Source organism: Melospiza melodia, chromosome 1 (assembly GCF_035770615.1).
Source record: "Melospiza melodia melodia isolate bMelMel2 chromosome 1, bMelMel2.pri, whole genome shotgun sequence".
Taxonomy (NCBI): Eukaryota; Metazoa; Chordata; class Aves; order Passeriformes; family Passerellidae; genus Melospiza; species Melospiza melodia.
Window position 1 is genome coordinate 86,210,927 of NC_086194.1, and position 27,532 is coordinate 86,238,458.

The window sequence follows — 27,532 nt, forward strand, 5'->3', positions numbered from 1 at the left end:
TAGTTAGGATGCTATAAATTGGTTAACTGAAATATGTCTCCTTATGTACTTTGAAGTTTTTCATTTTATTAGAAGTATTCCCCTATAGGAATCCTTACAATATATGGTTTCAACAACAGCCATCTAATTATCATCATACTGCAAAGTACTAAAATAAAGGTTCTTCAGAACCTCAACTTACAGCTTTTAATTTTAATTGCAGTATCATTGCCACATGACCTGACTTACTGAGAACCTGCTACAGATACAGCAATTTCTGCACCAAATCCAGTGATGAAGTTCAAAAGCTTGTAACTTTGTCACATTTAGTTATAACTTACTAATATTTAAGTAGATTGTTACATAAAGAGAAAAATGTTCATTTTCATTCTTTCAGTGGCAGGAAGACAAGAACGGCTTGAAAACACAAGGCTGGACTGCTCAGTTTTACAGATTCCTAAGGAAATGTGCAGTTATGTAGACAACTATATGACTGCCATTAGCTCTACTTATGCAGACTTTACTAAGTATCTATTCCTATCTATTAGTATCTAAATCTAAGTTTATTACATGTGTTGGCTTTTAGCACCTGAGTAATACAAAGCAGTGTTCATTGTCTCAAGTTCTGGAAGTATCTTCAGTTATGGATTGGCATTTACATAAAAGCATTTAAAAATAAAGCATCCATTCTGTATTTTATATATTCTCCATCAAACTCAAGAAAAAATGTTGACTATGGCAAGAAAGGCAGAAGTATTTTTCAGCATGTCATAATATGATCATAAATCAGAAAGTGAGGTCTGTGTGTCATCAATTCACTCCATTCTTCTAAACAATTACAACTTAGACTTGCCTTTCACCCGTTATATTAGACTTGCAACAGGTCCTTCCACAGCCATTCACACAAATTGAAAGAGCAGTAAACAAGACATGGTTAAACAATGCCAGCATCTGTACCCAACCCTGCTGTCCTCCTGTCACTCTAGGCCTGTTCATAGCCTTCAATTATCGGATTTCAGTCTTGCTTCAGCTACTGTCCACTGCTCTACAGGACTCACAGTGACATCTACTGGGTTAACTTCAGACTGGTGATCACCAGGGCTCCTCAGAAACGAGAAGAAGAAAATCTGTGGGCTTTTGACTTTCATTCCTAAGATGACAGAAAGTAATGAAGTGAAACTACACCAAAAAGTAAGAGCAACTTCTGCTTAAAGAGATTATTTACACCTCAACCTTCTTAAGTAATTTGTATATTGTAAATCAAACCTAGCACTAGGTAGTCTAATGTCAGGCTGTGGGTGTAGGGCTTCAGCATGCCTAATGTACATCTAGTTGAAAAAGAGACACTCATATTAACAAAAAAAAAAAAAAAAATAGTTATTGTAAACTACACAGAGCCAGCATTCCATTCTTTTTATAAAAGAAAGATATTATTGCAAGGCTTTTCATTTATTTTCACTTCTTAAATGCAGATTCAGTGCAAATAGACTGAGTCATGATTAAGCTAATGAAGAGCCATTGAAACTGACTTAAAATCATAAGTAACATATAGCTAATATAGTAAGTAACATATAGCTAATTAACTTAGAACTGTGGTAATAATACTGCAGAAAATGAAAGTATTTTCTTAATATGTGTGTGTGTAGATATCTATAAACACATATCTGAAACTTACAATTATGTATTTTTACTGGTAAAAATAATGAATATTTTGGGATAGAATTTCTGCAGAGAAACCCCTTAAATGTTCTGCCCATCTGCCGATTTCATTATCAAGAAATTCTCTTGTGCAAGTTCACTCAGACATACCATAACATTCATACATTAGCTCATTACAAGTTCAAAGTTTTTAACTGTTGTAATTTGAACACATATTATTTTTTTTTTAAGACTAGATAGAAAAGTGTTGTGTGAGTGTGTGAGCAGGGCCAAAGAGGATATCCCCAGTTGCAGTATGTCACACTAAACAGTTCACCTCCTCTGACAATTTAATTCAGATATTAACATTCCTCACATTGTAACCCTGTATTTTGGTGACAAGAACATTCCACAGAGCAGAAGATGAAAGATAAATGGATGAGGGAATCGTTTTGAATACAAAAACCCAGGCCAGAAAGTATTTACTAATACCCAAATGATGAAAAGTCCAAATACAAAGAATGCTATGTTAAAAGCTCTGATCACATACAGTCTCAGACAGCTAGAGAGCATCTTTCTTTTTTCCCCGAGACACCACAGCACAACAAAATTTCAGCTTCTCAGATTACTGAAAAAACAGACTCTGTGTGTGTGTGTCTGTCTGTGCTCAGGATTGTGCATGAGTTTGCACTCCTGGTTCAGTTTGCATCCATTTAATCTGTACTGCTGTCGGTCACAGCTGGCTTCTCATATGAATCCAAAAAATTGTATATTCAAATAACTGTGATTACCCAGACTTAAAAAAAAAAAGCTACAAAAGACTGAAACCAGCAAATTCCTTTGGTGGCTTTCTTAAATTTCTGGGTAAATTCTCTAACTCAAAGTGTAATTTTAGTGGAAGACATACAGCTTAGTTATTTTAAGCAAAGGTGCACACATTTCTATTACCATAAGAATAATCAGTGTTCCAAATGTTCAGATAATGAATTAGGTGGAGACAGACAGATAGACAGACAGACATTCTACAGGTCAGGAAACAGGCCAATTTCACACAGACTTCAGGAAGAAGTATTTTTTCTGAGGTCATAATTATTTCTTATCAGATTTTCTGCACCTTCCTCTACTGCTTCTCACGTTGCCTTCCAGCTGAGGAAAGCAATGGGAATAGACAGACCACTTTTTAAGAGACAGAACATTTCTAACAACCAAACCCCAAACATTTAAGCATTTGAAGATTTGGTTTTTAAAACATCTGAAGGATATGTGGCACAACTGTGCCAGCAATGCATGCCAGAGGGAGGAGGGGTGGAAGCACCAAAGATGTAACCCCACAAGTGCAGCTCAGTACCCACGGCCCATCACGCTGTCCCTTGTGGGTGACATGCTGCTGCCAGGGCTGTCCCTGAGCCCAGACCTGGCACAAGGGGTGCTGGCCTCAGTGTGAGCTCTGCTGCTCTGCCCTGGGGAAAGGGCAGCCAAAGAGGTGGTTGAAGCTGATTCAAATGCTGCCTAAAATTAGCATGTTCAGGATTTCAGAGAGGGCAACTGAACCACACAACAAAAAACACACATGTAAATGCATCACACTTTTTTTTCCCCTCCTGATTCTGCTTTAAAAATAGGCTGACAAAAAAGATTCTGAATTATCATGAGAAAAACCTTCATGGCTGGCCTGGTTAGCAGATGGATGAAATCACATTTTTGAAGTGCAGGGTTGCTCGCTGAATTTCCATGGATAATTGTAAATGCCCTGTGCTCTGCAGCAACTGGAGAGGCTGGACTGGTTTGGCTGCAGCAAATGCACCTTTATCAGGGGTTAAATCACCCTGATTTTTGGATAGGTTTCTAGTGCTGAGCTTTGTGCTGCACTGTTGGTTTTGCTATGGGTACATGAGCCAGATCCTTTGGAAAAGGCAGGGTTTTATCACCAAGTGGTTATTTTGGTTTGGGGCTCCAGTTAAAGAAAGAAGTGCTACATCTTCTATTTTGGGGAAAACCAAAATAGGCATTGTAGCCATAAAATTAAATTCTATGAAGAATTTCAAGGATTATGTAACAAATTCTTTAAGTGTCTGTGCTTTTTTTTCAAAGAGTATTTCATTTATTAGGTAATTACCTTGCTGAGCAAAGAACATATTTCAGGGCATATATAATATACTTATGCTATGGTCAAACATGCCTGTACATGATATGTAAAAAGGGAAAGCCTCTCTCTTTTCTCTTATTCAATTGAATAGTCTTGAAGTCAAAGGAAAGCATTCATTCAACAAATGTTTGAAGTGGCTTCCTTTGACCCCATGTTACTAAAAATTCAGTTAACATTTGAAACATTTCCTATTGCATTATAATTACAAATACAACTTTTAATGCATGCAATTTGGAATATCAATTTATCAATCAATAAAATGTTTTCAGTTTCTAGTAAGTGGAAATATCTGTTCACTTGTCACTTAGAGAACTCACAAAAATGTCAAATGCTAGAGAATATTGCTTTAAAAAGTGACAATTTTTCTGTCATATGAAGACTGAAAATATTAATAAAAATTGTTCCTCTGTAAGAAAAATACAGTAATTTACCCTGCTGCTTATCTTCTGTATTATTTATCTGGTACCTCAAATTGGGAAGGGAGACATATTTTTTGCTTACAAAAAAAGAGTACATTGAAGAAGGCCAAAAATGGGAAAAACACAGGTTTCTTTCTACCTAGTGCACTTCTGAATCACAGCAGCTGAGTCATATTCCCAGCATTATTTAGAATTAGATTCAAAATGATTCGCTTATTCTGCCAGTGGTTGTCATATGGAAGCAAGTGCATTCATCTTTCTTTTCTCTTATAGCTTAAATAAAGACCCCCACTGCTATCTTTTCTCCAAGCCTCATCCACAATCTAATAAACTATTCCACTGGAGGGAGAAAAATACACCAAGGCAAGGCAACACGATTCATCTCCCCACAGAGGAATGCGAGGGAGGGAAAAATGCCATCGCTGCACTGAGACATGCTGAGATCCCAAACTGTCCTAATGTACAATCCTGCTCTCCATCTCACTGGCCCTGCTGCAGGCACACCTTTCTTATCATGACAAGCAAGTCAATCATGAACCTGGTTTGGGCCTCTTTGATTGTCCTTGATCTCATGTCCTCTTCAGTAGAATCTTCTTGGGATGCGGGAAGTGCAGAATTCAAGTTTTTTAGCAAATACATTCATTCTGAAAACATTCTCATCACTAATGAAGAAGTAGAACAAGTCAAGATGAATAATGTTTTTAATTTCTGTATGTTCTCTATCTGCAGATTCATCCCAATTATTTGTGACGGAGGACAGAATTCTATGCTGGAAGATGATTAACCTCCTTGCAAGGCACTCAGCAACATATTTGTTATTTGTGTGGCATGTTAGTGATTTAATTTCCATGAAATATGCATCCCAAAACTTGGACCATTCCATGCACAACTATTTTCAAAGAAGCACTACACTTGACTGCATTTTTTGTAGGCAAACAGCTGTTTTTCTGGTATTTTCAATCTTGTCATATTTATCTGTGAAAGTGATAAAGTTAAACTGCATAACACTTTGTGAAAAATTCAGCAGCAATTTATCCTTAGCATATGCTTGTCATTTCTTTCAGGGAAAATTTTTCCAGTGTTTCTGGCTCCCTTGGACTAGCTCTTAAGATTTTTCTCTCTGTATCTTTTCCCTGTACAATAATTAAAAATCTTCGGAAAAGAAAGGGTAAGAAGCTGAGATGACAAAATAGACACAATAATTCAATAAAGAAAGAAGACTTTAATTTCTTACCAAATTCTTCTTCTCCATCCTGGTCATCTATTAAGCCTACTGAGACTCCCAAATCCATGCATTTCTTGCTATGTGCCTTTGACTTCATATGCTTCGTTAAATTGCCTGAAGAAAAAACAAAAAGAAAACATTATCTGATCTGTGACTATACAAATGTCTACAAATATATGCTCAACGTGTCCATCTCTTCTTCAGGTACATTTGTAACAACCTCATAATTTGATTTCACACTTGCTAGAACCTTGTCCCTCAATGCAAGCTGTCAAGGGCTGCAGGAGATTCACCATCCTGAATGCTACCAACTCACTGTCTACATTTAGGAAGATTTTTATTGAGATAAAATAGAAGAGGATGGAAATTCTAAATTATTATGTGTTTTGTACTGGTGTAAGAGATCCCTCCTTTGTTTATGGCAAAGTATAAAAAGGGGTGATTCAGTCTTCAGAGTCATATTGACAGAAAACTATCACGTGAAACTGAAGTTCGTATCTTGTAGCTCTTCCAGTATTTGATGAATTCTATTTTTAGTGTAAACACTTTCAATGCCAACTTAAGCAAACATGCTAATTTTATTCAAAATCAGAGCATGAACACATTTGATCTGAATCTCAAAAGTGAATGTGCAGCTGAGAGGCCCCACAGGCTGCTCTCCCTTTCTCCTTCAAAAAGAAAATATGGTAAATATCAAGAAATGGCTAAGAGTGGTCCAGATCTGTAAATTATAAAATGCATGTTACTAGAAGTAACTGCCCACATCAGACTTCACTAAAAATGTTTTTTGGAGCTGTTTAAATAGGAAAAATTAAAGTGTAATGCTGATCTTCAATGGTTATGGAGTATTTTATTTCTGCTTTGAAATGAAGGTGGTAACTCATCCCAAATGTTGAAATAATTGTTGTGAATATAATTGACTCACAAACAGAAAATTTTCCAGTCTTTGCACACTTCATGAAGCTGCTGGCTACACTGTCCTGTCATGACGAGTGGCTTACCAAACATCAAACACCCAACTGTGTGACCTGACTGCCAGCAGCAATGGCACGAGCCAGGCACAGCAAATGCAGAGGAGGATGTGAATACAAATATCTGCTATGACTGACACCAGGGAGATCTTTACATGGGCAGAACTTAATTACTTGAACTTGGCCAGCACCCCTCCTCTGCAAAAACCATAATGAGAATTCACTGGGTTTGCACTCCAGTGTTTCATCATAAAGGCAGTATGATGACCCAGCCTGTCAGGGTGCAGTGATGAGTTTTGACACATCTGAAGCCTATTCATCCCACTTTGTACAGCACTGCGTTATTTCTTGGAAGTCTTCCACCCAACCACTGTATAGTCTCAAACCCACTAAAAACACAAATGTTCCTGAGGTTACAGCTTGGGGGAAATTGTTGCTAAATGATGTTCAAAGCCAAGAAAAATTTTACTGTTTTTTTTTCTGAAATTATTTTGGCTGTGAACTTCTCCTGTCTGTTTCACTTGAATTCTGGATGTACCACTGTTTAATATATTGCCTGCATAAACTGGGATACACTTAAGTATCTAAAGTTATAAACAGGCTTTAAAAAGTAGACATCCACCATCTGGGTCTTAGAAGGTCAAGTGGAAAGTGAACCTTTGTCCTTCAAGAGTTAAAAAAAAAATTTCAACATAGTAATTTATTAGAGGCCAATTTCTCTCCTAGAGCAATTGGTTGAGTGCTACTATGAGTACAATATATGTCCATCTCCTACCTCCAAAAGACATTGTAAGGGATTTAAAATTCTGTGTCCCATCTCTATCTAGGGTGAGCAGCTAACCATCTCACTTGTCTCCACCTAACCTTCATCATACTCCCATGATTTCCCTCTGCCACTACTATTTCTCACCCACTGTGGCATGCCAGACAGTTCATTCATATGAAGATGTGATCATATGAATAAATATACAGAATACAAAGGAAAAGCAGGAAAGAAATTACAAATATTTGAAGCATTAGATAATAAAATGCCACAGAGAGGGAACCTCTTTAGTTCATGAACAGTCAACTGAGAGAAGAAAAGAATTGTACTTTAAAGTAGAAAGAACAAAAGGGAAAAATATACCCAGTAAAGTAGCCTTACCCTTAGTTTTGAAGGAAAAGTTGCAGTAATTGCAGTGGTAAGGACGGACATCGGTGTGTGTGCGAATGTGCTTCTTCAGCATGCTGGGCTTCTTGCAGCGTATTCCACACTCCTCACAGATATACTTCCCTCTCCCTCTCCCTCTCACATACACATAGTCTTCATTTGACTTGTACCTAGTAACAGTACCATGAGAATAGGCAATCAGTTGTAATGGAAAAATGAATCTAGCTAGAATCCCTCATCTACCAGAATTTTTAAAATAACACATTAGATGAAAATCCATGACTGACAAAACCAATCATGCTCTTTGCCTGCTCACTTCTGCATGTATTTGTCAAATTTGTATTTATATTTATCACTAGCTAGTCATAGACCTGTTTAGGAATAGAAGCTAATCTTTTTAAATAAAGGTACTGGTGATACTAAGTATTTAAAGATTTCAAATTTCCTCTTAGCAACACAGGAACATATCTTTTAAAGGTGTCCGTTCTTAGAAGCAGGTTTGAGCACCTGCTTGAGTGAGCTTTAAAAGAGCATCTTGGAAGCCCTGCCTTGTGCAGAAAAGGAGTTACATTAGTTACAATGATGAGAAAGTCTTTAAAATTCCCTATCAATGTTCCCTGGACTCAGCCTATGGGGACTGTCTCTAGATAGAAAAAGACATTCAGATTCAATTATGCCCTTCATATTTCCACTCAGGGATGCTAAATGTTGTGTTACACTTTTGTGACCTGGTCCTTGAAATGTCTGCATCTGAGCAGAGATACAACAATATTTTACCTGGGCAGCTGGTAATGATTTAACTGCTGGCCTAGAGTAGATTCAAATTGGGAACCAGTAACTAAAGCCCTAGAGCTGACCATTGAGACTAATCAAACATGAACTATTTATGCTACCAAATTTTACAGGTGTCACGGGCACTTTTCTATTTAAAAATCCGTGTTTCTATTTAAAAATTTTATAAGATGTTGCACATAGTGCAACACTGTAGCTAAAGCAACAGCCATTTACATCAGGCAGCAGATTTGAAGTATTATGGTGCAGGGAGGAGGGCTCTCAGTAAATATTTCCATGGCACTTTTCAAATCAGAGCTCTCCAGCCGGTGCATGCCACAGCAAGCTGCCAGACAGAGACGGCACTGCAGGCTGCTGCTTAGCCCCTGGACTATTTCCTCTCCAGCTACAGTTATACAACCTTGCTGCAGAATAGGTATTATTTATCATCTAAGAGAAACATAGGAACAGAATTTACATCTCTGGCTGTATCTAACTGCTCTTAGCACTGATTAATGCTCATTCCCTTGGAAAAAAAATGAATCGCACAGCCTACTGTTCTTTATTTTATTACCCCTTCTCATAACTCTCATGGCTCCATGCTACTGATGACTTTCCATTTTTCTTGGAAACATAAACCAACATCCACAGACCACAATATGGCAACTGTTGTTTAAAATAAATCAGTCAGGAAGCAACATCTCTGCAAAGTCTAGAATCTAGGAAAAAATATCTTCCCAATGATATCTAGTATACAAAGTACAATACTTGCCCTCCATCAAATATTTTAACTCTTCTTGGTACAGTTTTGATAAATGAATTTTCTTTATCATGTTCAGTGCTCGATTCAGAGTTTTCCTTATTGCTGAATTCAGCTGGAGTCAATTTTTTCCTGTTTAATCCTCTCTGAAAGAAAATGAGATACGCTTATCATTAAAATTAGTGTCTTTCATATGCTATTGAAATATTCAAGTTATCGTGAATAAAAGCATCATAAAAGCCACAATTCTAATAATTGGTTTTTAAAACTGTTAAGATACATGGAACAAAAAATATCTTTTGCTAAACTTCTTCTCTACTATGCATTGCCTGTTTGTGGGCTGCTAAATCTATACAGAGATTATGGCCCTGTAGGAAACCAGGAATGCTTTGAGTCTGAAGCAGGACATTCCTTTCCCTTGTCCTAGGAAGATAAAGGTTATGCTTTTTAGCTCACAAACAGCCTTCAGAGAAAGATGTGCGCAATCAAACCAAAATGCTTCCTGAACAGCAGCACCTGGACCAGCCTGTCTGCTGACCCAGGATACAGCAGCACCCCATGCCCTGCAGGAGCTGCCTTCCCATGGCACAGCAGAGAGGAGAAGGGTGGGAAGGAGGGGTGTAGCCAAGGAGGTTATTAACAGGTAACATTTCTGAGTGCTAATGGTTTTCAAGAACTACAGCTCTTTTGCTCTGGAGACTGACTGCTTCCCATTTGATGAGGTTATTAACAGGGGTTCCAGAACCCTCCCAAAGCAAGATTCCACACTTAATTTCCCACTGCCAGACCAAATTACAAGAAAAAGCATACAGTTGTCTAGCAGAACAACATTTTATTTCTTCACTTTATTTGATTATTAGTCGAGGAACTTTTTTTTTGTTTGTTTTAAGGAGGATGAGTTCCTCCAACATTTGCCAATTAAAATCTACTCCTTCCAACCCTAGGGTATTTATAAAATGGGCAACAATGAAGGAATGATCCAATTAGCCAGCAATTATTACAGCTATATTTATAAACTGTTCTTCCCACGTAGCTGGCACATTTACCTCATTTGCTCATATTGATCAGTGAATAAAATGATGAGAGGAAAAAAAGTCTGGCCTTATGTTTTTCACTCATTACAAAATTTAATGCTGTAAGCTTATGAATTCTTGGCAAGAGGAATGACTTCACTGGCTGGCTTAAAATGACTGATCAGTTATGCTGGTTGTTACATACATTGAAGGGTGACATCATTCTGGCCCGTTGTCCTTCATGCAGCCTCAGACACTGCCTTCACTTCTAATTCTCAGAGGATAAGGAATTAGCACAGATCAGAGGAAAAGCATCCTCCTATTCAATTGAAAGCCCCAGGAAGCTGCACATGCACAAGCACTACCCCAATCCATACACCCTCACACAGCCCCCTGCATTGATTCAGGCTGCATTTTCAAATGTCTGAGCACTTTTACCAAGCACACATGACAACTCTGCCTGTGTGTAGGAAGAAAGAAATTTCACCCTGCATGTTTTAACAGCATTCATACAAGGTGAAAGGAGATGATGCTCTGGTTGAGAAATATCAGAAGTGAAGCCTGCTCCAATAATCACAACTCAGCCACTGTGCAGTTCCTATACACTACCTGGCACACAAACTACTTTTGTTTCCACTGCAAACAAAGAGTAACAAGGTGAGATTTGCAGCTTAACAGGAAGAGAGCTGTGGAAAATACAGACTACACACAATAAACCAAACACATTAATATTTCCAGCAGCTGAAATAATGCAATCTTTTAGTGTCTGATCCTTCAGTACTATATACCATTTATTTTTTTTACAGATTTATTTTTAAGTAGAGAAAAGACAAAGGAAAAAGAAAGATTACAGAAGTCCTAGACCCACGCTGTTATCCAAACTATGATGAAACTGTTACAATAAGTTGTATATTTACAAAAGTAGTTAGAATGAAAAAGCTAGCATGAAACCAAGTACTTCTCATGCTCCCACCACCTAATCTTTCTTTAAACACTTGTCTATGTACAGATATAAGACAGCCTAACTTATGTGTTAAAATTATTTTATCTCCTCTGCTGTACTTAAGTTTAATGGTTATTTGCTGCTTTAGGAAATTGCTCCAGTGTCTTGGACATGTAAAATGGTGATATCAGAGTAAAAGAAACACTGAGTTTCTGTCACAGAAATCTACAGAAATCCCACTGACAATGAAAAAAGCAGTCTGTTTAGCTTTTTCTGGAAAATTTCAAACTGATGATGAAAATGACTTGGCCCCTCTGTACATTTTAAGAGCAACCAGTCTCTAACCAGCACAGGTTTCTAGTGTGGAAATCCTTTAGTGCACCTCACCTGAAATCCCCCCAAACCCCACAAGAACTGGTGGAGAGGGCAGAAAAACAGCTGTGCTGGAAAATGCTCCTCTCTGTGATTATTCTGCCTTTTGTTTTTTAACAGAGTCACTTGTCTCTCGACTGCCATAGAGAAAAGGGCCATGATTCACTCCTACTTTACTCATTTTGCTCCAATTTAACTCCACTGTCCTCAATTACTAATATAAAACAGAAAAAAATTGCTCTTAGGGCTGTCCAGAGACCAGAGTTCAACAGATACTTCTGGTACCTTACAACATCTTTTGGAAAAAAAACATGCTTGCAGCCTGAATCATCAAAATTATAAATTTCAGATTAGAATATTCATTAAACATTTTTCCCACTGGCACACAGTCACTTGGGGAAAATGTTTTTAATATCTTTAACCTTTTACTAGTTTACACATAAAAATCTGCATTTAACTACTTTCCAGTGGTGAGCTGGACTGCTGTGGCATATCATCCAAGAAAGGAAAGTTTTCCACAGTTATGAGAAACTTTCCATTCTTCAGCTTCCCTTGCTCAAAAATCATCACCTTGGAATATTGCACACCCTACTGATTCACTTTAGTGAGAAGAGCCAAGATCAATGTGGAGGCTTGAGAAAGATATAACACCAGTGAATTCAAGTGAGAAAAACTGGTGAAAAGTAGTAATAAATGGAACAACAAAATAAAAAGAAGATGGAGATAAAATAAGCCTTTTCCATGCAGGTGAAACCTCCTGTTACACTTTAACATGCTGCACTCATTCCAGGAGCTTCTTTCACAATAACATTTTGTGATTTGTTTTCTGAATCACTGGAACGTGGCAACTTCACCTATTGCCTCTGAGCAGTGAATTGTGAAGAGCAAACAAAGTCCCTGGGTTCCTTATTGTTTGCATTTTGTTCACGTGTATCTTCCTTTCCCATGGTACCTATTGTTGAAAGAGCTGCCTTTTTTGGTGACAGTGATTAGTAGTGGTTATGCAGCAGCACGAGGTGTCTGTAAACATGGTTTAGTTCGGGGGGCAAACCCAGAACAGTTCAGCAAGTTGCTTTATCTCTGTGAGAAGATCAGCAGTTAGAGCCGCACGAGCAGAATACACCAAATGAGTCTGGAAAGGGCTGCAGCTCTGAGAGAGGAGGTGAGACATAACAGTACTGCGTTTTTATTATTATTCATAAATTGGATTGTGGTGGCACTTAAAGCTCTCTGTCAGATCAGGGTTAGAATGTGCAAATCACTTGAGCAAACACAACCCCCAACACCTGCAATCCAAACCATGGTTCCCCAAGGAACTCAGGACCCTACCAAGCTTCTAAGCAGGAAATCAACCACTTTTTTTTTAGAATGATTTGCTATTTTCTTTGTTAGTTTTGTTTGTGCTGGGTTTTTTGACTTTGTGTTTGTTGGTCTTTTTAAATGGCTTATTAATTTCCAAAATGATCACCAATGTTTTCCATCCTCAGACTCCAACAAAAAAATTACCAAAACAGTGGAATTACTGGGCCTGAGCTGAGGAATTTCAGTTTTTGCTTTTTTAAAATATGGCTTCTGTGAGGAAGATTCCAAGCTGGCATCAGCTATTCCATTACCGGGTCTAACTGGAGACTGGTAACACAGCAGTATACTTTAACAGCAGCAGCAACATCATTCTGGAAAACAGCTGAAATCCTGCTACTGTAATCATTAGAAGGGAAAGCAGACAAACTCCGGAAGAATTAGATCAGGTCTTTGAAATTTTTTACTTCTGTCACGGTACACCTTGCTCATGCAATCTGAGGTGCCAATTAAACTTTAATTGGTGCTATTTGCTGCACTTTTTTCCTTATTAATGGCTCTGAGCAAAGCCTGTAAATCAGCCCAAGCAGAGCTTAAAAACTCTTCATTTCCATCATGCTCATGTGCTTCATTCAAAACATCAGCAAGAAAGACTGAAGAAAGATTAGTAACTGTGTTTCTTTTGTGGCAGAAGCACTGCAAATGTACCTGACAGCTGCCTATTACAGCATTTAAGCACTCCTGGAGTGTTTTAAAACGGTGCTGTCAAAATATTTTAAAAAAATATTATTATCCATTATTTGTATTCTAAACAGAATTTGTTTGTACAGAAAATCTGTTTTTTAAGAGGCATACAATTGCTTTGCTATCACACAATTTCTTCTGAAAGACTGTTCCTCAAAAATAAAACAAATATGACTCGATGACACAAGGATGTGAGACTTGCCTTAGAAAGACTTGCTCAACTACACACAATGAAAAAGCTAAACATTTGTTTCCTTTATGTTTTTTTAGATTTAGCACTATTCAAGTGCAACATCTCATTAAATGTATGAGGAAGCTGACTGAAAAAAAAAAAAGCAGTAAGAGTTTAAACCAAGGCAGCATACTAACATGGAACCAACAACTTGATTCAAATACAGCACTAAAAACAAAATCAGCAGCCTGTATGCATTTTCTACAGGGAACATTATGGATAAAGTTTTGAACTCCAATATAAATGTTAGCAAGTCTCCCACTGATTTCAGGAGGACCACATTTAACTCCACTGCCCTTTTGGCCTTAAAGGTTTTTGCATATTTTCCTGTAATTCTGAAACTACTTCACTTATCACACAGTTTCTCTTGCTATTGCTTTTCTCCCCACTGACAATGTTGTATCTTAGCAAAACATTTAGCAGACACAGAAACATTCCAGGGTGACCTCTGACAGCAGCAGTTTCTGTTCCTCAACACCCACACAAACAGGGGTCTTCTCCCGAGCCCGTGGAATGTCTCCTCTAGAGTGACTGCTGGCTTATGGACCCTGAATCCCAATGTCTGGGACCTTTTGCTGATGGCAGTAGGACAAATTTCAGTTACCTTCACCCCCTTGCCAAACCATTTCCATGCCCTGAAGGATCATGGAAAAAGGAAGGTCTGTGGCTTTGTGGATGCCCTGTTTTTGCCAGCTCCAATGTGTTTGGCACCAAAGACACAGGGCATGCAGTGCAGAGGAAGGAAAAGCACGAAACCATGCTGCACGCTTCAGAGAGCTTTACAACTTCAGTAGATGGGACAGCAAAATCCGCTACTGGGTCCATCACAGAGACACAGACACCTGCTGCCATAATGCAGGGCTAAGAGCCACCTTCACCGTGCAGAGTGGTGGTTCAATCCCTAAGGACACCAAATCCAGTCTAAACCAAAGAGCTTTGGTCCTCTCTGAAACAAAACTGTCCAGCAAGTAAAATCTTGATCACATCTGTGCAGGCCCAAAACAGCTAAGGAAATAACAAGAGACTATTTTGCTCTGCCACTTTGGACTCTGGAATGATGTGGTTTTTTATGTGGGTCACAACCTTTGCCTGGATTATATTCCTCAGCACAAGATTTAATGTTATCTTTGGAGCCATATCAACCCAAGAAGTCATCAGTGGTTTTATGGCAGTGGCAATTTTGTTTAAACCTTGCTATTTTTGTCATTATTTCACACCACTGATTAACTAAGGTGGAAGAAAGGGAAATGTTCCTCTCACAATTAGATGATCAGTGATGGTGAAAACCGTTTTCATGGTGTATCCATGGACACCTGCTCAAGCTGACTACTCTTCTGAAGCAGAAAATACCCTTATTGTTCTTTCCTTAGCTGAATTTTAAGGAAAAATATGTAATTATGATCTTAAATTAAGTTAGAAGTGTTTAAAAAATATTTATATCAGACTTACTTTGTTCTACCCTTTGCATGACAAAAAAATAGCCAGACACATTTCTGCCACAACACTCAATACACATATTTAAGCCCAGGAACTAATTCCCATTAAAAAATGATAAATCCTTATTCAATTAGGTTTCCTAATTGAATTACTTAAGATCTTTTTAGCAGTTTGATCCAGCATAATTAGAATAAATAAGCTCATATATGGTATGTGTCAGGCATATTACATTCTCTAAAATAAGAAGAAGCATGATTTCCAAAGCAAATCCTCTGTAAATGATCAGTATACATCAAACATAGCTTAAGTACCTTGGTCAAGCTGTTCTTCCACTTGCTTGAATAGACCAATACATCAGATCTGGGGAGAGTAGTTCTTGCTAGAGTGTACAGTGGCTTTTCAACTTTCTGTTTGGAATTGAGGAGGGAGAGAGCTACCTTTGTCGACAAACCGAGTGGATTGGGGTTGTTGGGACTAATGGTCCATGTAGAATAGGCAGAGATTTTTTGATCATTTTGCAGCAGGTGCAATGGTTTTCTCTTCATGAGGTAACACCAGGTAAAATTTGTTGTGGTCTTGAGGCTTGGAAACGACAACCTCTGCAATTCTCCTGCATTCATCACAGCCAGTGTCGCTACAGGCTTTGCTTGGCCTGGGCTGCTGATGTGGGTGCTCTCATCACTGTTAGTTGGGGACCTTCTTTCTTGGCTGCTACTTACAGCCTTGAGAAGAGAACTATTCACTGGAGACAATTCAGAAGGTTTCCTAACTACAAATACTGGTGATGTGGAAGACTTGAGGTCTTCAGATTCTGGTGACTTTTTTAGGGTTTCTGAAACCCCAGTGTCAGATGATTGATGGTCAGGCAGGTCTGAAGTACTGGCCTTGCTGTTTTTTTCATGCTGTGTAACAACATCAGGATCCAAGAGGTGATTTTCAAGAGGCTCTGTGGTGCAAACCTGTCTTACCAAAACTGGTTTCTTTTGCTTACTAGTAGGGTCATTAGATCTAACGTTCAGTGAATGCAATGGTCTAGCATCTGTCATACAAGCAGCTCCACTCTCATCTTTAACACGTTTTTGCTGTTTTTCCATGGCAATATCTAAACTGTTTGCTGGGGAAAGCATTCGTTTACTTGAAGCTGTAACTTCTGGCTGAGGAAAGAGTCCGCTAACTGGCACTTTCTGAATGATATTTGAAGAGCTTGACAAAGGTGAATTTCTGGTTCCACTTTCCAGTGGTGAATTTTCAAATTCAAATGAATTTGGCAAAGTCCTCTGATGATCTTTGTGAGATTTTGGCAGCTGAGTTTTGCCTTCAAGTGTTGGCACCATCACAACATTTGTTTTGCAGAGGGACTGATTTCCCTGATCCTGGGTCACTAAAATGTGAGGCAGGGGTGTAACAGTTGCGAAGCCATAGGATGGCATGCTGCTCTGAATACGAACGGGAACCACAAAAGGAGGAATCTGATGGATCTGACTGTTGCAGTTATTAGGAACAATTTGCTTTAGAGGAGGCACAGAGTATGGATTAGACACGTCAGAGAGTTTTGTCTGCACTTCAAAGGAAGATGCATTCTGGTCCACTCCAACTTGATTTGAACCAGTCTGGGTTGATAAAGTATTTTTTAGTAATTTAGAAGAGTATGGCTGACCTATATGTAATGTTTTAACTTGAAGTTGATACTTTGGAGCAAAACAGTCCTTTTTTTCATCAGGATGACAAGAAAGTGAGTCCACGCTTGCTTGCTCCCCTTGGGCTGATGTTTTAGTAGACGGCTGAGAAGGCTGATGAGTCAAGGATGGCTGGCCTTGATTATTCAACATGTGATCTAGAGGCTGCTGAGGCGAAGACAGGCTAACAGGATTACAATTTTGAATAGTTGAATGAGGTCTGGAGTTAGTCTGTGAGTGCTGAGTACTTGAAGGAAACTCCACCGAGAGTTTGCCAGAGGACTGCAGCCTGTGCAATGGCACTGTGGGCACATCTGTGGCATGAGCTGCCTGCAATGAAGAAGTCGATTTCACTTGAGGCTGTTGATTTTCAGGAGCAATATTTAAAGATATTTGTCTTACAAATGGCCCCCTTCTCCTTTCTAGCAGAGGCACATGTCCAGCAGCTCCGTTTGCAGACGACACTTTTGGAGCGGCTACCTCTACAAGCGGGACAGGTTTTGATGGAGACATGCTTCCACAGTCGAAAGACTTACTCCTGTAGTCCACAACCTCCATTGAGGGCTGCGTGCAGCTGATCTGCTCTGAGGCAGCACGTCGCATTTCCCGGTAATGAGGTCCAGGCACTGCCAGTGCGTGTGAGCCAGCAGGAATCATGAGGAATTCTGACGACTTACTAATGGGCTCTGCTTTGGAAGGGTTCTCAGCCTTTACAGTTTCATCTTTATCAAGTGAAGTTGAGAAACTGGAGGCATGAGACAAGCTACTCTCCCGACTTAGGCTTCTGGAAAGTGTGGAGTCAACACTGGATTCAGCAGATGAATGTTCCATTTCAGCCAGCCGAATTCTCTTCTTTTTCGGTGGAAGCTTTTCTGTTGGCAATTTTGACAGTGTTTCACTGCGTTGTGGCCAGTTAAACCTTTCTGTCTTTTCTGGGTCATTGCATTGGTTTTCTTGCTCTCTGTCTGGTTCTTCTGTGACCAGTATTTCAGGAACCTGGATGTTATGCTGGCGAACGAGTCTTGATGGCTGAAGTGGCACACTTCTCTCATTAGAAACTAATTGGCTTCCCTGAACTTCCCCTCTAGGTGGTTCTGATGACAAGGGCTGGTGACGCTGGGGAGTGCTCAGATGAGAGTGTCTGTCTTCTTGGATTACAACTGTATTCAAAGAGCGGTGCTTTGCACCCTTGTTGGGCTCTTGAGAAGAAACTGGGGATACTCTTTCAAATGACTCTGATTTCTCAAATGAGCTATTTCTGCTCAGTGAATTTGTGTGCTGTATTACTGAAATGCCAGTCCCTTGTCTTTTCAACTCCACCTTTTCTTGCACAGCTGAACTTGCCTGCTTTTCAATGAGGGAAGCTGTCTTTGGCTCAGTAGTCTGATCTGTGCCACGAGCCACAAGCTGAATTTGGGAATTCTGAAGTAGAAGTTTGCTTGGTTGTTGTGATCCTACCACAGTTGTGGCACTGTGTTTTGACAGACTGGAAGAATTTTCTGCCTTGCTTTGGCCTTCTGCGTTCTTCAATAGTACACTCGTATCATTTTGCTGTGGGTCATCATCATCACCAACACTTTTCATTTTCCTTCTTTTCCTTATCTGGGGTGTCTGCTCCCAGACACCAGTTGAAGTTGTGACTCTGTAGTGTAGAATTTGAGGCTGTGTACTGTTTGGAGCAGTTTTGTGCTCAGGCTCTCGGACTGCTGCTTTAGTTTTAGGTCCATGCAACTCTGAACAATAAAATTTCTTGTGGTTTTCAAAATTTTCCAGTTTTCTATATCTGTTCCTGCAGGTTTCACATTCAAACATTGTTCCTCGCACCTGAGGGGACTTCTTTGTTTTTTCTGAATTTGATCCCTGTGCCAGAGATTTGCTCCTTTGCAATAAGGATTCATTTGATAAATTACACCCCAGATAATTTTCTTCTACAGATCGCACAGGTCCAAGACCTTGGCTTTCACCAGTAGAAGAATCTTCTATTGCTGCCTGTCTGACCAGGGTCCGAGGATGTCCACCTTGGTTCAGTGGAGCAGCAGGTCCCGACACAAAAACATCATCGTATAAAGAGCCAATTTTATCATCAAATGACTGGCTTCCTCGAAGAGGATGAGAAGGAGGTATGACATTAGGAGGTACTGCTGAGTAACTGGTGGTAGGCATGGAATTACTTCGTGTTATAGGTAAACAGTCAAGGGATGGTACAGAAAGAAGAAAAACTTGCTTGGATTTCTCAGTAGGTGTGAAAGGAGACTTTGGTATATCAGAGCTTGAGCTAGTTCTTCTTCCCATGGGCTTTAAATCAAACTGGAAAGAGTCCTTAAATATGTAAGATTTTGGTGAATCTATGCTTCCTCTTCTTGAAAGAGATGTTCTTCTTGGTTTCACACTATCTAACTGTTTGTCATCCACAACAGCTTCATTATCAGAAATTAACTTTGAGATACGCTCCTCAAGAGTTTTTGTTGCCAAGGGTGGTCGCATTTGGCCAGAGAGAATCAGATTTTTGTCAGCACAAACAGTTTGTACCACTGATGCTACCACGCCACTTGCTCGTGGCACACAGGGCAGATTTTTATTTGGATCTTTCTCAGAGGTCAACAATCCCCTTATAAAAGGAGCTGGAGGGCTCATTGTTTGATCGGCACTTTCGGAACGAGAGAAATAACCGGAATCAGTACTACCTAAACTTCTAGGGCTCAAAAGACATTTTCCTTGCTGATCCTGAGAACCATCAGTAGCCTGTTGTCTCTGGAGCTGAGCATGCACTGGTCCTCCTGTAGATCCTGGCTGTTCCTCTAACAGGCCTGCTTCTACTTTCTGACGCTGCTTTATGTCATTCTCCTTGAATGAGGCTGCATGTGTTAAATTTGTCTGAAGGGTTGTGACTTTAGAATCTCCTTTTCTCTGTGCTGCAGCAAGCTCAGGTGCTGGCTCTGTCACTTTTGGGCTATCGGCCCTCAATGGAGAAACATTTACAGAATGAACCACTACTTTTGGTAAAGCTGCCCTTACTTGAGGTTCTGCATCATGTAATGAAGAGTCACCTGATACACAGTCTGGGTTGCTTAATGGAATAGGGCTTCCTTTCTGCAGTGTTTCTGCACTTGAAATTACTTTCACTAATTGTGCAGGTTCCAGTTCTTGATCATCTTGTCTTTCATCTGCAGTGCCTTCATCTTCACTTTCACCGCTTTCTTCCACATCTGAATGAATGCTAAGTGCTTTGTCTGAGTCATGAGATAAGAACAGGCCACCTGAATCTGGTTGCAGGACAAGTCCAAGTTTGATAGCGTGTGCATGAGATTTTTTGTGCTTGTAGAGATTGCTTTTGGTTTTAAACGAAAATCCACATGTCACACAAGGATATGGTCGCTCTCCAGTATGGGATCGGATGTGCTTTTGGAGAACACTGGGCTTGGCACAGGCCCGATTGCAATACTCACAGACATATTTCCCCAGCTTTTTAGGCTTCTGGTCTTTCAAGAGGTTACATATTTGTTCTACACCATGGTTTACAACTGATGCTATCTGGGCTGAATTATACACGGGACCTATAGACAAGTGTGTTGAACTTGATGTGTTAATTGACAATGGTGAAGACGAACTAGCTACTAAGGGGTTTTGAGAAAAAACCTGAGTTACAGTGGAAGATGAGGTGTGAACAACAGATGAAGTTACTGCTATGCTGTAGATCTGCTGGAGCTTGGGGTTTTCTTGACTCTGCTGTTGCACCAGCGACCTAGTTAAACTTGGACACATAACAACCTGGTGATTTTGCTGACTGGTTTTAGTAATAAGGTCTTGTGAATGAGAAACTGATTGGCCTTGTGCTTGTCCAGTCTTGGCTGTTGTTGCTACATGCACATTGTTCAACGTACATGGGTAATAGGGAGGTCCAGCTGCAAACTCCTGCTGTGACAAAGACGACTGATTTTGGACACTTATTGTATTGGACGTGAGACTAGAAGAGGTGCTTACAGTTTTATTTGGTCTCAGTTTCTCTATCTGCATCCCATAAGGGGGGCACTCTTGTGCTAAGGTGTTCAGTTCAGGCTCCATAGCTTTTAGTAAGACATCGAATGCAGTACGCGTACATGGGGACGACGTGCTGCAATCAACAAAGTTAATACATTCATTACTGTCAGTCTTTGTATTACTTGATGAGGAGTTTGAGGGAGCCTTCCTCTCTGCTGAGTTCAGTTGGTTTGCATCAGTATCCCCCGCTGCCTGTTTACACAAATCTAAGGACTGATGCGTCAGTGAAAGCTTTGTCTGCATTGATGTCTCAGATTTGGTTGTTTCAACACTTATCTCACCGCTAAGTGCTCCCCCATTTTGTTTGGTACATTGATTTCCATTTTGCATGGGCAGGTGATCCTGTGCTGTGGCATGTTCGGAGGCATCCGGAAGAGCTTTCAGCGGTGAAGGGTCTACATTTTGCTTAACCTTGGCTTCAGCAGGGCTTCTCAAAGGCGATTTTGGTATTTTTTTAAGATGGTTTTCAGAAACAATCTTTTTTCTTTTCACACCCTTAATTGTATCTTGGGTTCCTCTAGTACCAGCATCGGTGATTTCTGTGAAAACACAAAAAGAATAAAAAGAATTTTTAAAAAAATCAAATTGGATAATGGAGTATATTTTTTATTTATACCATTTTACCATCTCTAAGTTTCAACGGTAAGCCCTGGGGCAACAGGACTGTCCGTCTCTCCAGCCTCCAATACTTTCAGCTAACAGTAAATGTATCTTAGAGAAGATCTACTATGTTCTCATCTAAAATGAGCAATGCTTTCTAACTGATGCTTGAAGACATTACAAAAGTAGTTCAACGTAGCTTCAAAGCTTCAAAGTAAATGTAGAAAAGGAAGGCTACTGAAGGAATATTTCAGCAACTCCTTTTCAGACATGTAAAATAAGCCTCTCTCTTGCACTAGTTTAAGAATTCAAATCATTATAGGAGGAAAACGAAGAACCAAGACACATATGTCATGTTTGTCACTTTTTCCATCTATATGTTCCCACAGTCAAGGAATGAACACAACTTCTTCATGGTTATATTTGTAAGTAGATTTATCATGGAAATGGCACAACCACCCACACCATCTGTCGAATACTGTATTTCAGAGCTCCAATTACTGAATTTCAATAGCATTTCAGATGAGCAGCTACTGCAGATGAATAAAATCAGTCACACTTAAATGACTTCCTATTTGTGCATCATGAAACAAAATAAACTAAATTTGAATTATTTCATTACTAGCTACACTTGTTGCTGATTTTAAGCAGATATGTGTGCAGAGTTTCAGGGGGGTTGGGAATAGCAAATGAATTGGAGCATTATTCAGCAGAATAATTTTGTAGGAAGCACTTGTATTTGTAGACAGTCCAATTCCCTCTATAACAAAAACCACAAATAGATTGAATTTCAGCGTTGATACACAGAAGCCTTTTTTTTTAGTGGATACCCAAGTTACATGTCCTTGTCTACCTCAAATGTAGAATAATCTATCAGCTAATTTGTTTTTGTTTTACTTCTATCCTAACATAGTCAGAGCCACTGCCTCCACTAGCATCACTGGTAGGGCAGAGGAAGATAAATACTAAATGGATGTAAATTCACTTTTTTAGGCTTTAACAACTCCTTCATCACGCTGTTAGCAAACCCCCTACTTGTCTGACTGCCAATATTAATAGCAAAGGAGGAATCCTACGTGATTGATGGCTCTGGGAAGGTTCAGACACATACATTTTGGGAAGCAGCACTGAGTAACCCCAGGCAGTTTTTCCTGCATGAGTAACTCAGGAACAGAGGTTTATGTGCAGTTCTAGGTGAAGAACAGCCTTACAGCAACACATAAAGGGATGAAATTCTCACTGTCAAGGAGGCACGTGGAAGAATCTCCGATTTCCCAGTACTCATCAACCCTACAGCCCCTTGGACTGCCACACACTGTGCTCTTGCAGAAACACCAGCTGAATTCCATACTGTGGTGGGAGGAAAGCCAATGCATTGTGTGCATCTGACAAGAGATACTGCAACTGATGAATCCAGAGTGAAATTCCTGTTCCATTTAGAGAAAATCCAGGCCATGCTTAAAGCCTGCCTAGCACAAGAGAATGCAAAGTGACCAGTAGGGAAAAAAACCCAAGATGTTATGCTGTCTCCATGCCAGAGCACAACCCAACTGGGATGTGTGGTAATGCCAGATACCTGGAATTTCAAAACCTAAAATCTGCCTCAATGCCAACTTAATTATACACATCTATTCAGTTAGGGTGAATGGATATTCAATTACTCTGCAAACTGAAAGATTAAAGACTACATATCACACAATGTGCTGGTTTTGGCTGGGGTAGAGTTAATGTTCTTTACAGTGGCTAGAATGGAGTCTTTGCTGCTGGCTGCACACATAATTCATTGCAAGTATGGAATCTCCGCAGAACCTCGCCCATACCTCTCCCAGCCCTGCTAGAGAAAGCCTACCTATGAAGAGTAAGAGTGTTTTGCTACATTCATCAGTCCCATGAAAGAGATGCTTGAATCCCTTGCCAGAACTACTGGCTCCTAGTTCTGGTAACTTTGTGCTCCTCTTGGGCATCCAGAAAGAAATTTCTGTGGTAATTGTTCACTTAACCTTTAAATGAACTTCAGATTTATTGCTGTATCATAAAAACCTATTCCTATTAGGCTGGATTTAACATACTCAAAGCCAAGCTGTCTTCCATCACAATTTTCCATTGCTTCAAAATTTAATAGTGATTTAAACTAATAACTTATCGTTCACATTATTAAGGGTGAATTCTTTACAGTTCATAGTATACTGCGACTGTTTTTTCTTCAATAACAACAAAAATCAGTTTTATACAAATCAATGAGAAAGTAACAAGGTAATTACATAAAAGCGTGCTTTTAGCCATGGTTTGGCGATCTCTCTGAAACATGGCCATGTTAATTGCACATAAGTGATTTGGTTCCTTTTATGCACATGCTGCAGCTTTTGTGCTGTCACAGTCATGCCCCCACACCCATCACACTGCCGGTGTTTGTACCGGAGCACTACGGGAAGAGCTGGGCAGATTACACAGCTAGGAAGGTAAGAGTGCCATGAATTGCAAACATCCAAGCAAATGTACACAAAAAAGACTAAGTTGTCTCATACTGCAGCAACTGAACAATCAAATTATGTGGTGTTTCCTGATATATTGGAATATTCAAAGCTACTGTTTCTGGGTTTCAACTGTACAGTGCCAAGGAACAAGGATATTCAACCTGCACAATGTACTGGTGAACTGGAAACCAACACAGCTGAAAGATAAAATGTGGCTTACAAAAGCCTTAAGGGAAGTAAAAATGTATCTCTAATCTATCAACAAGCAATTAAAAAGATTCGCTCACTTTGAATAACAAGATCTGAATTTTCCATAATATCTTTACTGCTTTACTTCTTAAAATGCAGTTCAACACATGCCAAAGTTTAAAAATTGTTTGGGTAATTGAAAAGAAAAGAAAAAAGAATAAACAAAGGCAAGCTATGCATTGCATTACATATAGAAAAAGGGTTTTTTCAGTCTTCACTATAATTGTGCTGCTTCTATACCAATAAAATTCCAGTCTACAGAAATCATGAGAACTAATTTATTATTTGTATTTCTGCCTCTACAGATTTTCTGATACCAGAGATGGAGTCACGGAATTGCTTCACTGTACCCGTCTATAAAATCTTGTAAAATGTACTTACTTGACAATGACTTTACATGGCTTAAAAAATGCTTAAGTCCTGTCTTCTACCCTACTCCTGAATAATTTAGAAATCTTTATTATTATTCTTAATGGAAATATTCACCTTATGTTTGCTAATAACCAAATTTTTGGCATATCTGGAGAAAAAAAGGAACTACCAACAACTCTGCTTCACTTATTTTTAGCTTGCCATTCTTTTTGTGTAAGTCTCTTCTTTGTATTCCCAGTTTATGTTGAAGATATTTCACTGCACGTTTCTTAATCTAGAGCTACATGATTGCACAAAGGTCAGCTGCATCAGTGTTTCCAGGGTCATCAACAAAACTGGCAGAAAGCATCGATCCCCAAATGCTAAAGACTCCTCTGCCTTGCAACTTTAAGGAGTGCGATGACTTGCCAGGGCCTTCCGTGTACCCACATCCACAAACCGACACTGAACAAAAAGAGTGTAAAAACATCCTGATGTGCAAAAAACAGTATGAAGTTGATCTGCTTTTCTTTCTCTCCCAGCCATGCCATGTGCTCTGCTCACCCCCTCTGCAGTCACCCAGCCATTCTCATCATTCAGTGGTAATTTCCCGTTTCCTCTGGGGGTGAAGTGGTATTTTTGAGAACTGCTGTCACCTCAATCAAATGTCAAAACAGAACTTTTCTCATAAGCTGTATTACATCAAATAGGATTAAGTTACCCAGGCCAGAAGAAGAGGGGACAATGCCACTGTGCTCAATACCTCGCTTTTCACATTCCAGGGACACCAGAGTATCTCTTTGTGCTTTGCCTGGTTGGCTTTGTTCTCCCTGCTCTCAAGATTCTCCATTTAATTCCTTTGCTTCAGCATGAACTGCACTCAAAACATGACAAGAGAAAGCTGATGTTTCTAAACATGATTTTGTTCACCTACAATTTCTCTGATGCGCTTCGCTCTATGCACAGGAAACAGAACAACAGAACACAGGTGTGATGGTGCAGATAGCAATCTGCAGAGTAACTCACACAACAAATAAGGGAAGTTATAAGTGATCTGATGTTTTGCTTTTAAAGCATTTACTGGTGAACCAGACAGTGTCTTGACAAAATTATCTCAATGGTTTTGTTTAAGTAACTTCCAGAACTGCCTGTCTCAAAGCCTACATGTTATTATAACACCCACTCTCTTTCTCTCCCTTCTAATAGAGCTACAGGCTTGAACTTAAAGGAAAGAGTAAGAGGGAACCAAGGAAGGGCACCACTCCCTTCTCCCTCAGTGCCATCCTGTGAACATGGAGCACTATCTATCCCTGCAATCCAATGAGTGCCATAATTTTCATCACATGTACTCACTTCACATTGCAGAATTTTAAAAAATCACGGTTGGCTCCCACACAAAGACCAGACTTTAAAATCCAAGTGCCTGATCTTTCAGCTCCTAGTCTGTACTTTGGCTCTCAGGGCACTGCAAGTAAGACCAAGTCTCTTTTGAAAGTCTTCAACTACTAATTGATGTCTTAAATGAATGGCTAAGAGGTTACTGTGACACCTAGCAACGCTAGTGATCCAAAGACGGAAGGGTCCCCAAAAGAGAGAGACTGTTACTAAAGACTTTATTTTGATTTAAGCTAAGCTTTACATACACTTTAATTTTGATTTCACCAAAACTATCAAAAGCACTCATGAATCACCTCACTGGATCTGTTTCCATGAATAAGTAAAGAATATGATTATGAAATAAAGAAATAAGAAATAAAATATTTGCTGGCAAATATAAGGCTACCAGAACTCACATTAAATGCAGCAAGGACTAACTTGCTGCATTTATGCATAAATGTTATTTTTTTAATAAGTTACCTTTTAACTTCATACCACTTCCTATGTGTTAAGTACAGCCATAAATATTTTCCCTAACAACAAAACCTTGATTACATAACCGACCCATACAACTATGAAAATGTTCACAGCCAACAAGTCAACACGAAGATTTGAACATGATTAACACAAGTGCTATGCTTAATTTTAAGAACTAATAAAATCATATTTAAAAGCAAAACTATTTGAACAGTCTTATTTCAGTGCCTAATTTCAGGCTTCATGAGGTGGCCAGAGGGTGGTCGCTCCCTGTTTCAGAGGTCAGGAAGCAAGTGACAGAACTTGGGGCACTCCAAGCCAGCAGTGCTATTTGAAAGGCCCTGTCAGCAGGATTAATGCATGTTTATGGACTTTTATTACTGAGAACACCAGTCCAAATATATCAAGAGCAGACCCTTAAAAACACTAGATTTGTATGTAAAGCACATTTTAACACAGATTAATTAAAAAGAAAAGTAAGGAGGAGCTTTGACATTCAAAGGCTAAGGCAGTATGACAGGGATTGGATCAAGTGTTCATGTGTGCCAACATTTGTCCTTTTGTTCATACCAGCCAACAGCAGATGATTCCATATAGCATGTATAAAGTGAGTACAGCTTCAGGATTTCACACTGTGAGCACATGATTATTTTTCTTGGTGTTTTTAACAGACAATGTTGATATGTGACTCATAAAAGGTATTGTACTGGCTGTCAGGCATAGGGTCCCCAGTCCTCTTTCAAGGGTCATTTCCACCAGACTTTTATACTGGAATGACTATTTTATCAGCATAATTTCTCATTATTAACCAAAATACTAAATATCCTACTAACACAAGCTCCAGGAAAGGTGCTAAAACGTAGTACCTGCACTCATTTGAGTAGTGCCACTAACTTCAATGACAGCACACATTTTTGTAAAGTCAAATTAAATTTTAATGCCCTCTACCATTACACCCTAGCAAGCCCATAAAATCAGTGTTTCTCAAGTTCATATGTTAAAAGTAATTGTTGAGAAAAATATATATTGATTGATACACACCAAGAAATCACATTCAGTTCCTCTGCCACTGAGTGAATTTTCCAACCTGAAAATTGGTATTTCACACCATCACAAAACAATTCATTTGGGAAGGGGCCTCAGAAAATCTCTAATCCAGCCTTCTGCTCAAATCAGGGCCAGCTATGGGAT

General features: G+C 39.3%; 1 protein-coding gene across 8 annotated transcripts in view; it reads right to left on the reverse strand.

The window, feature by feature from the left end:
• The window catches only part of HIVEP1 (HIVEP zinc finger 1), a 131,409-nt gene that overhangs the window by 20,223 nt on the left and 83,654 nt on the right, over positions 1 to 27,532 (reverse strand). For all 8 annotated transcript variants that reach the window (XR_010028385.1, XM_063160696.1, XM_063160668.1 and 5 more), the window contains 4 exons: positions 15,411 to 21,352; positions 9,072 to 9,205; positions 7,523 to 7,698; positions 5,417 to 5,521 (listed from right to left, as the gene is read on the reverse strand). Coding sequence is in view for 7 of the 8 variants with exons in the window: in XM_063160696.1 (XP_063016766.1) it covers positions 5,417 to 5,521; positions 7,523 to 7,698; positions 9,072 to 9,205; positions 15,411 to 21,352 (6,357 nt within the window). In the remaining variant the exon portion in view is untranslated. The remainder of the gene's footprint in view (positions 1 to 5,416; positions 5,522 to 7,522; positions 7,699 to 9,071; positions 9,206 to 15,410; positions 21,353 to 27,532) is intronic.